The sequence below is a fragment of the Ambystoma mexicanum genome, chromosome 7q (genome assembly GCF_040938575.1).
Source record: "Ambystoma mexicanum isolate Mex_15411 chromosome 7q, UKY_AmexF1_1, whole genome shotgun sequence".
NCBI classification, from domain to species: Eukaryota; Metazoa; Chordata; class Amphibia; order Caudata; family Ambystomatidae; genus Ambystoma; species Ambystoma mexicanum.
In genome coordinates, this window is record NC_090941.1 from 703,185,596 (window position 1) to 703,200,263 (window position 14,668).

At 46.1% G+C, this 14,668-nt stretch overlaps 1 protein-coding gene across 2 annotated transcripts in view; it reads left to right on the forward strand.

The window, feature by feature from the left end:
* Positions 1-14,668, forward strand: part of MICU2 (mitochondrial calcium uptake 2) — a 1,758,017-nt gene that overhangs the window by 1,424,811 nt on the left and 318,538 nt on the right. For both annotated transcript variants that reach the window (XM_069640674.1, XM_069640673.1), the window contains exon 7: positions 1,367-1,432. In XM_069640674.1, the coding sequence (XP_069496775.1) occupies positions 1,367-1,432 (66 nt within the window). The remainder of the gene's footprint in view (positions 1-1,366; positions 1,433-14,668) is intronic.

Here is a 14,668-nt window from a genome sequence, read left to right on the forward strand (position 1 = left end):
GTTGATAAGCACATGAACCTAGGGCATGCCTGTCCTTTAATGCTGAGACACAGCCTAGGGTGAGTTTTAACATGAATAACTGATGACCAGGGGTCTGTTTTCACAGCCTCAAATGAGGTGGCGATAAGAGGCTCATGGTCATGCCTAAACATAGGCAATCAAGAAAAAAAATCAATGTAAAGAAAGAACACTTGTCCACCAAGGACCTGATCAGGAGGCTGATCAGGACGGTTCACTAGGAGACCTGATCCTATGGAGTCCACATATGCCAGTGAGCACTGCCCCAGAGGGCAAATAATTGCAAGGGCTAGGTCACTATGTCTCACTCAGGCTACAGCAGCTGGCCCATGAGGGCAACAATGGCCCAGATGGCCAAAGCTCACAAGCAGTATTGATCAGGGGTCTCAAAAACCATTAATCCAAGAACTATTAGTCATTTTCTCTTGTTTCATTTCCTTTTTGATACATAAGTCAGAGAAGCGCAGCCTGACATGAAACACTCGAAATCTTTAAGGACTTAAAACTATGGTCCCATAATGGTCCATGCTCCACACTTTACAAACATTATTGGCACTGTTTGTTTACTGATGAACACTCATGATCTTCTGACAAAATCTGCGCTCATTTGGTTACCTTATTTGAATCCTCCCTATGTTACAAAATAAGTCTTTGATTACTACTTGCACAAGTATTCTGATGTTTTCTTGTCCTCTGATTAAATGGCTGCTAATTTGGGAGAAATGTTTCTGTTCTGAGATCTATTCCCACAAAAGTACACCAAGTGTGTACATGTGGATTAATTCTCTACATTAGAAAATGTGAGATTTTTTTAAATGTATTTTCTTAGTACAAGATAGACAAGAAAGAGAGATGGGGAGGAAATAGCCTTATGTAATCGTTATCTTTATCATTCCAAGACATACCTTTGATCACATTACTTTCGACCCATCCTATCCTCCTGTTTTTCCGAGATCATCAACCCACAATGACTTTATATTTTGGCAGGCCCCTTTGAATGAGGAGCACATGAAAATATGAAAACATTTTCTGGGTAAAAGATTACAATGTACCTGTATGGGAATGGGACATCATGTTGTAAGTAATAAGACGAGAGAGTAGCATTTTGAGGTATGACTGATTCCAGATGAAGTCCAAACTTTTGCAGGTTTGTGTTCTGGGGGTGGAGGCTGTCTAATGAGTTACCTGTTCACCATTCTGATCTAATTCCCTGTCTTGCTCCCCTGTCTTGCTTCCCTGTCTTGCTTGGATCTCGAGCTTCCCCAACACTTACTTTCTGGCGAACTGTGTGAAAGCACTTACATTAAAAGTGTATGTAACACGTTTTTCTTTTTCTGTCACATTTTAGTTGCAGAAGATCCTTGGCCATAAAGATGAAGTGCAATCAACCCCTGGGGTATCAGCTACTTCTCAGGTAATGTATGACATGTCCTTTCGCATACCTGTGCTTCTACAGAACTGTATGCCTTCTTATCCCATATTGTCATAGCTTGCTTTCAGAACGTGTTGTGCATTAAACTCCACTCAGATTACATGGAACTTACTTACAATGTAAGTTCAGTTATGGTCTTCATAACACAGTTGGAGCTCTTCAGATCTCCAGCATGAACTGCAGTGCGTTTCATCAAGGGTACACCTTAATATCTGAACGTTACTTCTAACCTCTTCACCATGTGACCTGAGCCTTGTGTTTGAACTACTCGAACAGAAATGGTTACTAAGAAGCCAACCGCTCCAGTTTGGGGTACCTAGGCTTGTCCTTAAACCTGGACCTATTTATATGAGAAACCAGTGTTCCAAATGTAACCCTTCTTTTAAATGAATTATGTTCTATAGCACACAATCTACCTGTACTCTGTAAGGGATCAACTTTAGAATACCGAATACGAAAAGCTTGAGTTACAGAATTGCGAAGCCCACTTGTTCACATTTTCTGACCCGAGCTTTTCGTATTTTGGTTTTGCCCCCTGCTTTCCCTTTAATGTATGCAGGGGACCCAAAGCCCATAATGCCGAACTAGGCGTGCAGGGGATACCGCAAACCTGTCCCCCGCAACCATGCTCGCCTAGTTCAGCATTTTGGGTTGCAACATTTTGTATGCTGCTGAATCCGCAATAAAAGCGCATTCGGCATTATATTTATGGTAGTTTGGGGTAAACCCCTCTGAAAGTAAGTTTCATGTATTTCTTTGACAATACTGGAGTTTCTTTTTAGAGTTTAATTTTATTATATTAAGGATATTTTTCTGCATTCCTGCCAAATAACTTGACGCAGGGTCCATAGCACATTTCTACCCCAGCTAAAGTGCTTAAATAACACACACATCTTTAAACGGAAAGATATGGCTCTTTCAAGATCTAAATGTCCTTAGTTCAATTAACAGGCTTTGTTTTTGTGTAAACATTGGTAGCTTAAGGATTGTATGTGTGCCTTAATGCCTTTTATGAAGTGGATGCTCTTAAATATATGTTTCTGATCAAACACCATGGAATCCGAACATCTGAAATGTATTTCATTAATGAAGCGATTGTAAGCTTAATTGTCCTGGAAACACTTTTGTATTTTTGGAATGCCTATTATAATGTGCCAATTGACGTTGATTCTATTCTGAGATATTTGTACTGAAAACAGTACAAACTTTATATCTTGCAATCCATACGCAATATGTTTTTTCCCCAAATAAACATTTATCATTCATATTATGTTTTGGAAGTAAGCAGGCATTACAGTCCCTTTTGTGATGGTTCTTGGCTTCATGTGATAAGTAGTCTCATCTTGAGACGTTAGTTGGTGTTCCCATCTTTGGTAATGTCCCTTAATGCCAAGAACACCACAGCACCAATAGTCTTTCTGTCCTATCCATAGACACCTGATACAGCCAATGGCCCAGCGGCAGTCTAGGAGGACTGAGATTTGAGGTGAGGGAGTGGCCAGAGAATGGCAGGAGGCATGCACAAGTCTTGAGAATGCTGCCACGTAGACCTAGGGAAGGTAGTTGCGGAGACTCGGACTAAGCCGGCTGTCGGAGGACAGACACATATACATACTGGCCTTGCTTTTATTTTTGTCACTTGCCAAATGCAGCAATGCAGAAACCACAAGAAGCAAGAGATCCTGAGCAAGTCTTGCAGATGCTTACATGCAAATAACCCTATGGAACTGCAGGTCCACCCATGGGACCTGACAGAACCAAGTGTGATTAACCTATAGAGAATGTAGTTTAGCATGGATACTGGAGAAACCGCATTATAAGGGTTTAGGAAAATAACAGCGGGCCACAGGCCTCTCAGCAAGAGCCGAGCTGAGCTGAATACAGGCTGTGCAGGGAGCAAGACCTGCGAGACAGGACCCGCATCCAAGGCTGCAAGATACGGATGACATTCCACTCCCTAGACGACAAAGGCACCAGCTGCAGTAAATACAAATAATTCCTCATAATTCAGAGCTGCACAGCTCAAATTTGTTGTCTCTGAACATGTGATTCGGCCGGAGCAGACAATGGACAGCGACCAGCACTGGGAAAGAGAGCCGATCTCAGGCTACCAGACAGAAGACTGCAACAAATATGCTACAATATGAGACAAGTGTTGCACCAAGCAAAAGAGCACTCTCATAGACTAAGGTGGTACACATAAGTTTCAATGCAGACACATAGTCATTCTTATTATCTTGAAGAGGTACACCGAGAACTGAGAATCTTTGCAAGTCCCAGGCCTGGGGACGTCTGCTCTAGCCAACCACAGTTCAGTATCCTAGGGGTAGGTAGCAACGGACAAGAACCAATGGTAATACCCCCACACTGCAACATTGTTATAGATAATGACTTGGGGATGGACCAGGCCAGCCACCTGACATGCAAGGGTGTGTAGAATAACATGTATAGAGTCCACTATAGGTAGTAAAATACTCTGCACCCAATTAGGAGGGCTGATAGGTTTTCTGGAGAAGGGCCCAAGTTGTGACTTAACGCTGACGCCACACTAGAGTAAAAGCGGCCTGCAAGCCGAGGAAGAGCGTGATGTTCCTCTGCTGATCTCTGTTGGTTATGTCTGTAATAAACCACAGTTTGAACTTGCCGTTGACTGAATCCTCCGTGCTCTGGGGGAGGGTGTTGGGCTCTCTGAAGTCTGTGGACTTCCACTGTGATCCTCTAGCATACCTGGGAGTTCTTCCCAACAAGTTGGTAGCAGAGGTGATGGTTGGCTGTGCCAGCCCGGCACCAATTCATCTCCTTCGCCGCCGAACTGGAGAGGGTGCAGGACCCTCGCATATTTCGAGAAGATGGGAAAACGCGTGCCTGTGTAAAGGCCATCAGGAGCCCCTTGTGAATCATCCTGCCCGAAGTCCGTGTCAGACAATGCCATTAACACTCAAGGATTCTCGGGGAAGTGGTTCCTTTTACAGACAATATCTGACTTTCTATCAGAGATCACAATCTAGGACTGCCTTTACTCTACTCTCGACAGACACCTGTAAACCTACTGGGACGAGACATTATGAGCAGACTAAATATGACCATCTCATTCACAGACAAGGACATAGTCTGCTGTACACCAGTCATACACATGCTAAATGTAAGACAGATTGTTCAAGCATATTGTGGACGCACAGTACAGAGGGGGGTGCCAGTGGATGCAGAAATGTTCCAATACAAGACAGACATTGCGATTGCATGGCTTCCAGGGATTGCAGGGAAGGTGTGTGGTGTACCAAAGGAGTACCTATTTCAGGCTGAGTTACCATTGGAAGAGCCAGAAGGAACAATAGTGCTCATAGAAATAGAGGCATTGGTGGTAAGAGAGGATTGGATTGCAGTGCACGGGATCGATGACACAGGGCGGGCATGGAAAGAAATAATCGCAGTTGCAGAGGGGTGCAGGCTGACCAGTGACTGACAAACTATTTAAGGAGTAGAGACCGGAACTAGAGATGGTATTCAAGAGGAGTGTAACCTACTGGTTACATATATACACTACAGAGAAGTGCCACAGAGAATGGCGATGGCGCTGGAGGCGCCACCCTCATTCTGGAGGAGGACATGGCTAAGGTACCCAGCAGTCTATGGACCACAAGTCCCTATGATGTGGGTTGCATAAAGAGCATAGGGGGAGTGAAGATCAAGCTGAAACCAGGAGCAATTATACCAAGAGTAAAGCAGTACCCCCTGACAAAGGACACAGACGAGGGGATTTATGAAACAATCACAGCACTAATTGAGAGAGGCAGCCTTGTACCATCAGAATCCCCATGTAACAACACAGTGTATCCTGTGCACAAAGCAAAGGGAGGGTCATGGCCTTTCATACAGGACCTAAGACCTCTTCACCATATTGTAGAAGCAAAGTATCCTTTAGCTGCAAATCCAGTGACAATTCTGTGCAGCATTCTGGCGGAAGCTGCCTGTTTCACGGTCATCAATTTGAAGAATGCGTTCTTCTCAGTACCACTTGATCCAGACTCGCAAGACTTAACTAGCTTTATGTATAGAAACCAGAAGTGGAAACGCACTCCGCTCCCACAGGGGTACTGCGAGTCACCATCTATCTTTAACAGAGTGATACAGATGGAAAGCACAGTTTTACAATATGTAGACAACATTTTGATTTGCAGCGAAACAGAAAATCAGTGCAGGAAGGACTCAGTACACAGGCTGATTGTTTTAGCAGACAAAAGGGTACATGGTGGACAAGGCCAAGGTACAGTAATGTCAGAAGGAAGTACTATACATTGGACAGACAATAACACAAAATGGCTGACAGATCACCCCAGAGAGAGCAGAGACAATATGCAAAACACCTAAGCCCACGACAGTGAGAGAAATGCAAGTTCTTGGGCTTATGCAATTACTGCAGAGCATGGGTCTTTGACTACAGCACATACATGAGGCCGCTATTGTGCACCCTGTAGGAATCACAGAAGAGAAACCAGACACTGACATGGACCACTGAGATGACTGAAGCACCAGTGTTGGGGATCCCAAACTACAAAAAGAAATTATTCTTGTTCTCTCACACCGACGGTACAGTGTTGAAGGGTAGTGCTGGCACAAAGAACAAGTATGGGCCTTAAGCCAATAGATTATTACAGTGGACAACTTGACCCAGTAATGAGGACATTACCCGTGCGAACAAGCTGCGGCAGCTGCGGCCTTCGCAGTGCAGAAGTCAGCAGCAGCAACGATGGGGTGCACCCCCTCTTTGTACGTGGAGCACACCCTCTTTGCAATACTGCAAAAGCCAAAGATTACACCGACTACATAGAGAGCATCAAGGTACGAGGTAATACTATCAAATACAGGCTTGAAGATAGTAAGATGCAAGACTGTAAACCCAGAAACATTTGTGGCAGATGTCCTACAAGTAGGAGACTATGGACACGTCTGCACAAAAAACATAGAAATGTTCAATGAGACACACAAGGTAGAGGAAGATGCACTTGAGGGGGGAGACGTGTTTTACATTGACCGTTCTTCCACAATTGATCAAACTGATGGGGTCCGACAAACGGGTACTGCAGTAGTAAGACTGAAGGAAGACTGGACAAGTGAGGTGGTTGCAAGTACGTGACTACATCCCATTACTCAGCACAAGCAGCAGAACTAAAGGGACTAATACTAGCTCTGGAACATAGTGTGGATAAGGAAGTGACAGTGTACTCGGACTCCACCTACGTGACATCCACAGTACACTCAGGTTTAGCACGTTGGCTTAGGAGAGGATTCAGGACGGTAGACAGACTCCAGTACAGCATGCACCTCTATTGAGCAGATTGGTAGAAGTAATTGCTTATCCATAACGATTAGCAATAGTAAAATGCCAAGCCCACACCAAGGGGGAAGACCCCATCTCAAGAGGGAATGAAGCCGCAGATGTTGAGGCAAAATGTGCAGCATACTTTTGGGAATTGTGGGTACTAAGAGAGAGACAAAATGCACAAGGAGGGGTGAGAAACATGGTGCTGAAAGATGGTTACAATGTACTGAGACACAGATTACAGAGCTGCAGGTAGCTGCACCCAAGGAGGGGAAAGAGCTATGGGTGAGGAGAGGGTGTGCTCATTGCCTCCAACAGATGCCTTAAGGCGACAGAACAACACAGGAAAAGTCTTCATGCCACTAGTATTACTGAAAACAACATCAGCACAATTGCACTATTCAACACACACAAGGTAGGAGGTCATTGCTACACACATTAGAGAAACGTGATTCTGTCCCAATTTAAATGAACATGTGGACGAATTTGTGAGTAATTGCTTGACTTGCCAAAAGTTTACAGCAGGGCACACTCTGTGAGCTGTGAAAGGAGCCATACCAAAACCAGTAGGCCCATTTCTGCATTTACACGTGGAATATGTGTATATGATCCAAGTTTGCCAAGGATACCGCTACATGATAGTGGTTGTCTGCCCATTCTCCAGGTGGATTGAGGAAGGTCCCTGTTCACATGCTGATGCCCTCAGAGCGGCCAGGTTCTTGCTGTTTTCCAGAGATGGAGCGTGTGAGGTCCTGCAGTCTGACAACGGTTCTCACTTCGCCAACTAAATGTTTCAGCACATCACAATCCCGCTAGGCATCCGGCATAGGTTCGCCTGTGCATACCACCTACAAGCAAATGGGGTGTTTGAACGCCTGAATGGACTCCTGAAGGAGTGCATAGCCAAGACACAGCAAAGCACCAAGAACAATTGGTCGCACTGGTTGCCCCTTGCCTTGTTTGCTCTGCACAATAAGTCAGGGTCAGACCACCATTTAACCCCCTATGAGGTGGTGACAGGACGGCGCATGCATCTTCCCCTGGATCCTCCCACAAGAGCACTGAAGGACTGAGAGTAATGCAGATGTGCTAGGACAGGAAATGTACAAATACATCACTTCCCTGGTGGCTAGCGCTTCTTTTATCTCCCACCAGAAGACGGCAAAGAGACAGACTGCAACAACGCACCACAAGACTGAACTCAAAAACACTGTGAAATAGTGGGTGACCTTGTTCTCTTACATAATTTCATAAGGCAATGGAATGCACCCTGGTTTACCGGCCCTCAAGTGGTTGAACAGGTGGATGACCGTGCTGTCAAGTTAGTCAGTAAGGCGGTCTGGAACCATCTGAAAGAAGTCATGCCCTACAAAGCATTGGCCTCACCTGGCAACAAAGTCTGTGACCGATGGGGCCAACGTTCAGCACCTAGAATAGCTACAAATGCGTTCTGAACTTACACGACTAGGGAAACAAGGACACTGACTGGTCACGCGCTCCCAAGCAGCAGAAGTGGTGACTGGAACACTTGTAGAAATCGATTAAGGATACACTGTCTGTTTTTCCTTTCCGCACACGCAGAGCCTACGTAAACGCCGTGGGGGATTGTACTGTTTGTCTTCACCCATGTTTCCTTCCACCTGTCACTCAGACACTTTCTCTAACCAGTTTTGCACATTGTAAGGAGACCCAACCAATTCAGTGCACGATACCCTGGAGTATATTACCTTGTCTTCATAGAGTATTTAGCCCAAACATATCCACAACTTGAGTACAGTGAACCCCCCTTACTGGCCACGAGAGACCCATCAGTAAGGAAGGTGTGTGAGGAGGTGTTTGCCTTTGCATTTAGTGATTATTTGGTCCACAGGGCTTAAGAGCATTGACAATACTAACACAGTAATGCACTTCTTTGCGCATTCTAGGCGGGCAACTGTATCTTCAAGCTGCAAGGATCAAGCAGCGTAAGTGGAAAGGAAGGAAACAAAAAAGAACATGGTCATTATGTCGTGTCTATTCCTTCCCAGTGGATTGATGGGATTAGTCTTTTGGCAGCTATATGTTGCTGTTGGCACTACCGCTGTACCCTCTACTAACATTTCCCGACCCAATTAGGTGGAACGACCATGTCAGGTGGATGAGAGAACACTGCTAAGGAGAGGTAAGCGCAGTGTTGACAAAGACATGAAGAGAGTAGATATGTATCTCACCGACACTGCTCGGGTGTCTAGCAACGTGGTACAAACACATGGCAAAAGTAGATGAGGAAACCACCTGGGAGAGCTGTTAAGTCTGCTCTTTAATCGCCTATGCAATGAGTGCCTCTAGAACATTCATAGTAACCAGTGTAGCCAAGATGTTGGGGACAGTTACTCATATTATGTTTCCCCAATGATTACTGACACATTGTGTAAGTGTTGCCAATAAAAAGGCTGTGGGTTTTTGTTGTACGTTACGTAATATTACACAAAATAAATAGTCGTAATAATAAAACCATATCATACATAATGTACACTTTTGGGAACGAGGTCCAGGGTTGTGCCCCCTGGCCTGTGCCGCCTTCCTCTAACCACGACGGTGTGGGGCCAGTTCATGGCCCTGTGACGCGGGTCTCCGTTCGTGGCCCTGTATTTCTTTTCTCTTCACATTTTCTTCTTCTTTTCATGGGTGGGTGGGTTCTTGGGAAAAGAGAAGTTATCTGCGTAAGCAGATCACTTGTGGTGCTCCGTACAGAGCACCCAGGTGTTGTGCTGGTTGCTGCCAGGCAGCCCCTTATATCCTGTCAGGAATGCCCCTAGGCACTGCTTGTTTGGGGTGGGGGGCGGCTTTCCCCGTCTCAGGCCAGCTGGTGCTGACAGCAGTTTGTGCCTCCTGGTGACCCTCGCAAGTCACCAGCTGTTGTTTCCTGCCTTTGGATCTTTCTTGTTGATGCAGCACATGTTAATGTGCTTTTGCACCTTGCTGGGGCCCCATCCTGTCCTCGGTTTCTTTGTAGCTGAAGAGAGAGGGGAGGCGCAGGTCATGTGTCCTGCAGCATGTGCTCTCCCCCTCCCCTTACGCCCTCCTTGCTCCCCAAGTTACTTGCCCCCACCGCAGCGCTGGCTACATCTGAAACACCAGTAAGAGCACAATGCCTGATGTACCTCGCGATGATGCAAAAACGAGGAAGATATCATGGGAAGTCAGCAAAATTGAGATGGATGTCCAAAGGAACATTCCCGTACGGAGATAAGTGCACAAAGACATTGGGCATGATGAACAACTATTGGCAGCTAGCCAAAGCTATACAGTACATAACTGATGGACCTGAGAAGGGAGAAACAAAGACGAACACATTGAAGGTACTGCCATGTCCCTGGACAAGCGTGAAGGAGATAGGAGAGAGAGCCTGGCTGCTGGGAAAGACCACAGATACTAGTGTATGGACGAGTGTACACAAACGATGGGTGGCAAGATGGGAGTGGTGGGAAGCAAAGCACTGATACAAGCCCAATCCTCAGTAAACAAGGTCCAGGAAGAAAATGACAAATGCCTGAAAGAATGGGAAGCGAGCGCAAAATTACTGACATGGGTGGAAAAAGCTGGACCAATGCCAATAATCTTTCTGAAGACACCGGCACTGTGCAATCTGAACAATAGTGAAGTTGAAGTTTGCAAGAATGTCGGGTGTAAGAGCATCGAACTTGCTGCTATGAGAGCGGGAACAGCAGTACTGATGGATCACTATTGGGCTTGCGTGTCACGACCCGTGACCCAAAACCCCACTGGCATGGTCACATGCCAGGTAGGGTTAGAACTCGGGGATCATTCGGGCCCCCAAGGGCCTTGCATTATCATCATGGACTCTCCTGGAGTCAGTCCTGGCGCCTTTGGCGCCAGGCTCATGTTCAGATTGGGACATTGTCTTGAAGGAACTACTTTTTCTGTGAAGGCCTGCAGCCAACATGAAGCTACCCACACAGTCTAGTTCCTAAGAACCAGACTGTGCGGTGCAGTGTTTTAGGGTGTGGTAGCCCGGACTACTTTACCTGGACTACTTTACAGAGGGCTATATAAACCACACCCAAGCTACAGAACGTGTGTCGCGTTATTCTGCAGCGTGACGCTCATCGTGTTCAGAGACCAGCACCCGGCGATCCTTGAACAGCGGACCTGCAGAGGAGACAAAAGATCATCATTAGCAGTCTCTGCTTACCTGCAACTCTCCATCCATCGACTTCCATACAGTTGGCAGCATAATCAGAACACCACGCACGCACCGGAACAAAGCACCTGGAGGGAGAGAGAAAGAAGGACGACGTTAAACAGGTTACTCGCGGCATTCACGGCAGTAATCATGAAATCCTCACCTGGCTGGGCATTTCTTGTCCGGTTCCGCTCCGGAAATCTTCATATGCCCAGAAAGACCATTGCGACCTGAAAAGGAATAAAGAATACAGGTTAGCAAGAAAAGACATTACCGCGCCACACTTCACGCTTAACCTACCATCCATCATACGCTCCTGCATCCATCATCCTGGCAGGAGCCTGATCCAAGTAGCGCACCCATCGAACATCTGTGCACCTAAGGGGGAATAAATGAAGAAAAGACATTAATAGCAAGAAAAGAAAGCAAGGACATTTTAAGACTGCTATAACCAGACTTCCCTCCTTAAAGACACTTGAAGGGGTTAGCACTAGTGAAGTTAACTCGGTCGCTCCAACCCGCAGAAAACTATGCGCCCCTGCACAGAAGGCAGGACAGAAAGCACGCCCAGACATCACAACAAGGCCCGACCGCCATAGAAGGCATCGTCCGGAACCGGGAAGGGTCCAGGGTGAATCCAGCAACCAGGGCATACGGACATCCCCGTGGATACCAGGTGAGCGTAATATTGCGGTTCAAAAGCATACGAGAAGCTGCCACCTAATTTGGGAGTAGTTTGCTTGTTGTTACACTTCAAATGCCTTCGTTGGTCATGCCAAGGAAGGATGTAAAGCTTAATGAGTTCCCGAAAATGAACAACAACAAAAGAAAAAAGTGATCCAAGTGGCACCAGCAGGCAGAGAACACAGAGAAGCAAGCAGTATTGAGCAGAGTGAAGAGCATGGGGAACTATTTCTCAGAAGTATCCGAAACGGCACTAGATGAGATCCCAGCAGAACACAGGCTGTTCAGCAGGATGCAAATGTTCTTTGCATCACTTATACCTTTGGTGTTGACGTACACAAACGCCAACGGATTACACATCGCTCGATGGGAGCTGATGGTAACGATCAACTCAACAGTGAATGGATTCAACACAAAGGAAGAGCTTAGAGCAATAAGGTTGGTGGTGCTACAGAATAGGTACGTTCTGGACCTCCTCACAGCCATGGAAGGAGGAGTTTGGGGAAAAATAGAGTTCCTGTTGCACATTCATACCTGCCAACAACAAAGATAACGGAACTCTTTCGGATGGAGTGGGACAACTGGCACAGATGCATGCCAAAACGGAAGATGAGGCGAGGGGGAACGGGGAAAGACCAGAGCTGGATAGCATGTAGATGGTCCTGGATGCCATCATGGCTATCACATGGACTAAAAGTGATAATGTGAGCACTGGGACAGGCAGCCACATCAATGTGTGGGATCAGAATCTGTACGGCAGAGTGCAAGAAAACAGCCGAAGAAGCTATTGGAATGCAGATCCTGATGTATGTGAAAATGGGAGGGGCAAAGGACGAGATTGTCGCTCAATGCGATCTGTCCACAACCGAATCAATGAAATTGGACAATCCATTTGATGCAAAGTACTATGTAGGGAAGTGGGTTTGGTGCAATCCCGAAGGAGTCTGCTGTTACATGAACTGGTCATTCGGTGACCACACAAACTATTATGGACACCTTGGATGAATAACGAACATACGGCAGCCCAGAGCAAAAGGGCTGTCGTAGAGGGACGTGGTTGATAGGTTGACCACAGGGGGGACTGGAGAGGGTCGGGGAATGCTACCACCCCTCCCATGAAATTCATGACATGGAAGAAACACTGCAATCACCCATTCTATTTTGGACCAATTCCCAGTGGTCCTATGATTGACAAGTATGTCTAGCGATACCCCCTAAGCCAGCCATACACCCTCAACCAGCCCTACAGACCAGGTGCAGCACAAATTTACCCCAGCGTGGATGAGGAGCCCCAGATCATGACCAAAGACACCGCAATTGACCATCTTGATTAAAGCACCAAGAAGCCATGTTGCTGATGTAGAGACACCACAACACAGCTGCGTTTGTCATGAAGCACACATGCCATCCGCACTTCCGGACACAAACACGCACTCGAATACATGAAGAACACGAGTGTACAGTTCTATAGTTGGAGGACAAACACATATACATAGCTTCTCAACCCGACGCGTGAAGCAGGAACCTGGATTTTGAAGTGCTATAGGCGCTTGCGAGTCTGATGGGACTCGTTCTAGGATCACAACATTAGATAGGAACTTACACTCCGACGATAGGTTATAAAATGCCTGGATTTGATAAAGGCACGCTAAGAGTGCCGAAACACGTGTCATCCTAAAGGGCAAGAAAATAAAATACAGGAAGAAAATTATGAAATTGACTCTGGTTGATATTGAATACTTCCTAGTGGCGCAGTAATAGATGTGTGCAGACAAATACTTTCTACTTATAACCTAAACGAAGTAGGGAAACTCTTTGTCTTCGGTTTCTGGACGCACCAATGCGACACTAAAGATACTAAAATCATTGTGATACTAATGGAAGTCGCGGAGGTCTAAGGGTGAAATAAAAAAGTTTCCCGTGTTTCTCAGCACATATACATACTCTCATTGCTTTTATTATTTTTGTCACTAGCCAAATGCAGCAACCCAGAAACTGCAAGAAGCAAGAGATCCGGAGCAAGTCTTGCAGATGCTTACATGTGAAATAACTCTATGGAACGACAGGAGCACCTATGGGACCTGACGGAACCAAGTGCAACTAATCTATGGAGAATGCAGTTTAGCATGGACACTGGATTAACCGCATTATACGGGTTTGGGAGAATTACAACAGGCCACAGGCCTCTCAGCAAGAGCCGACCTGAGCTGAATTCAGGCTGGATAGTGAGCCAGACTTGTGAGATGGGACCCGCAGCCAAGGCCACAAGATGCAGATGTCATTCCACTCCCTAGACGACAAAGGCACCAGCTGCAGTAAATATGAATAATTCATTGTAATTCAGAGCTGCACAGCTCAAATTTGTGGTTTCTGAACACATGACTCGGCCGAAGCAGATAATGGACAGCGACCAACGTTGGGAAAGAGAGCCGATCTCAGACTACCAGACAGAAGAATGCAATAAATATGCTACAATATGGTGTTGCACCGAAAATAAGAGCACTCTCATAGACTGAGGTGGTTTACACAAGTTACAATGCAGACACATAGTCATTCTTATTACCTTGAAGAGATACACCAAGAGCTGAAAGTTTTTGCAGTTCTCAGGGCTGGGGACGTCGGCTATAGCCAACCACAATTCAGTATCCATGGGATGGGTAGCAATGGACAAGAACCAATGCTAAGACTTCCACACTGCAACATTGTTATAGATGGTGACTTGGGGATGGACCAGGCCAGCCACCTGACATGCAAGGGCCAGTAGAATAACATGTGTAGTGTCCACTATAGGTAGTAAAATACTCAGTACCCAAGTTGTGACGTGGCGCTGGCGCCACACTAGAGTAAAAGCGGCCTCCGAACCGAGGAAGAGCGTGATGTGCATGGATTTTTCCTGTTCTTGTGCTGATCCCTGTTGGTTTTGTCTGTAATAAACTGCAGTTTGAACTTGCTGTTCACCGAGTATTCTGTGCTCTGAGGGAAGAGTGTTGGGCTCTCCGAAGTCTGCAGACTTTCAGTGTGATCCTCT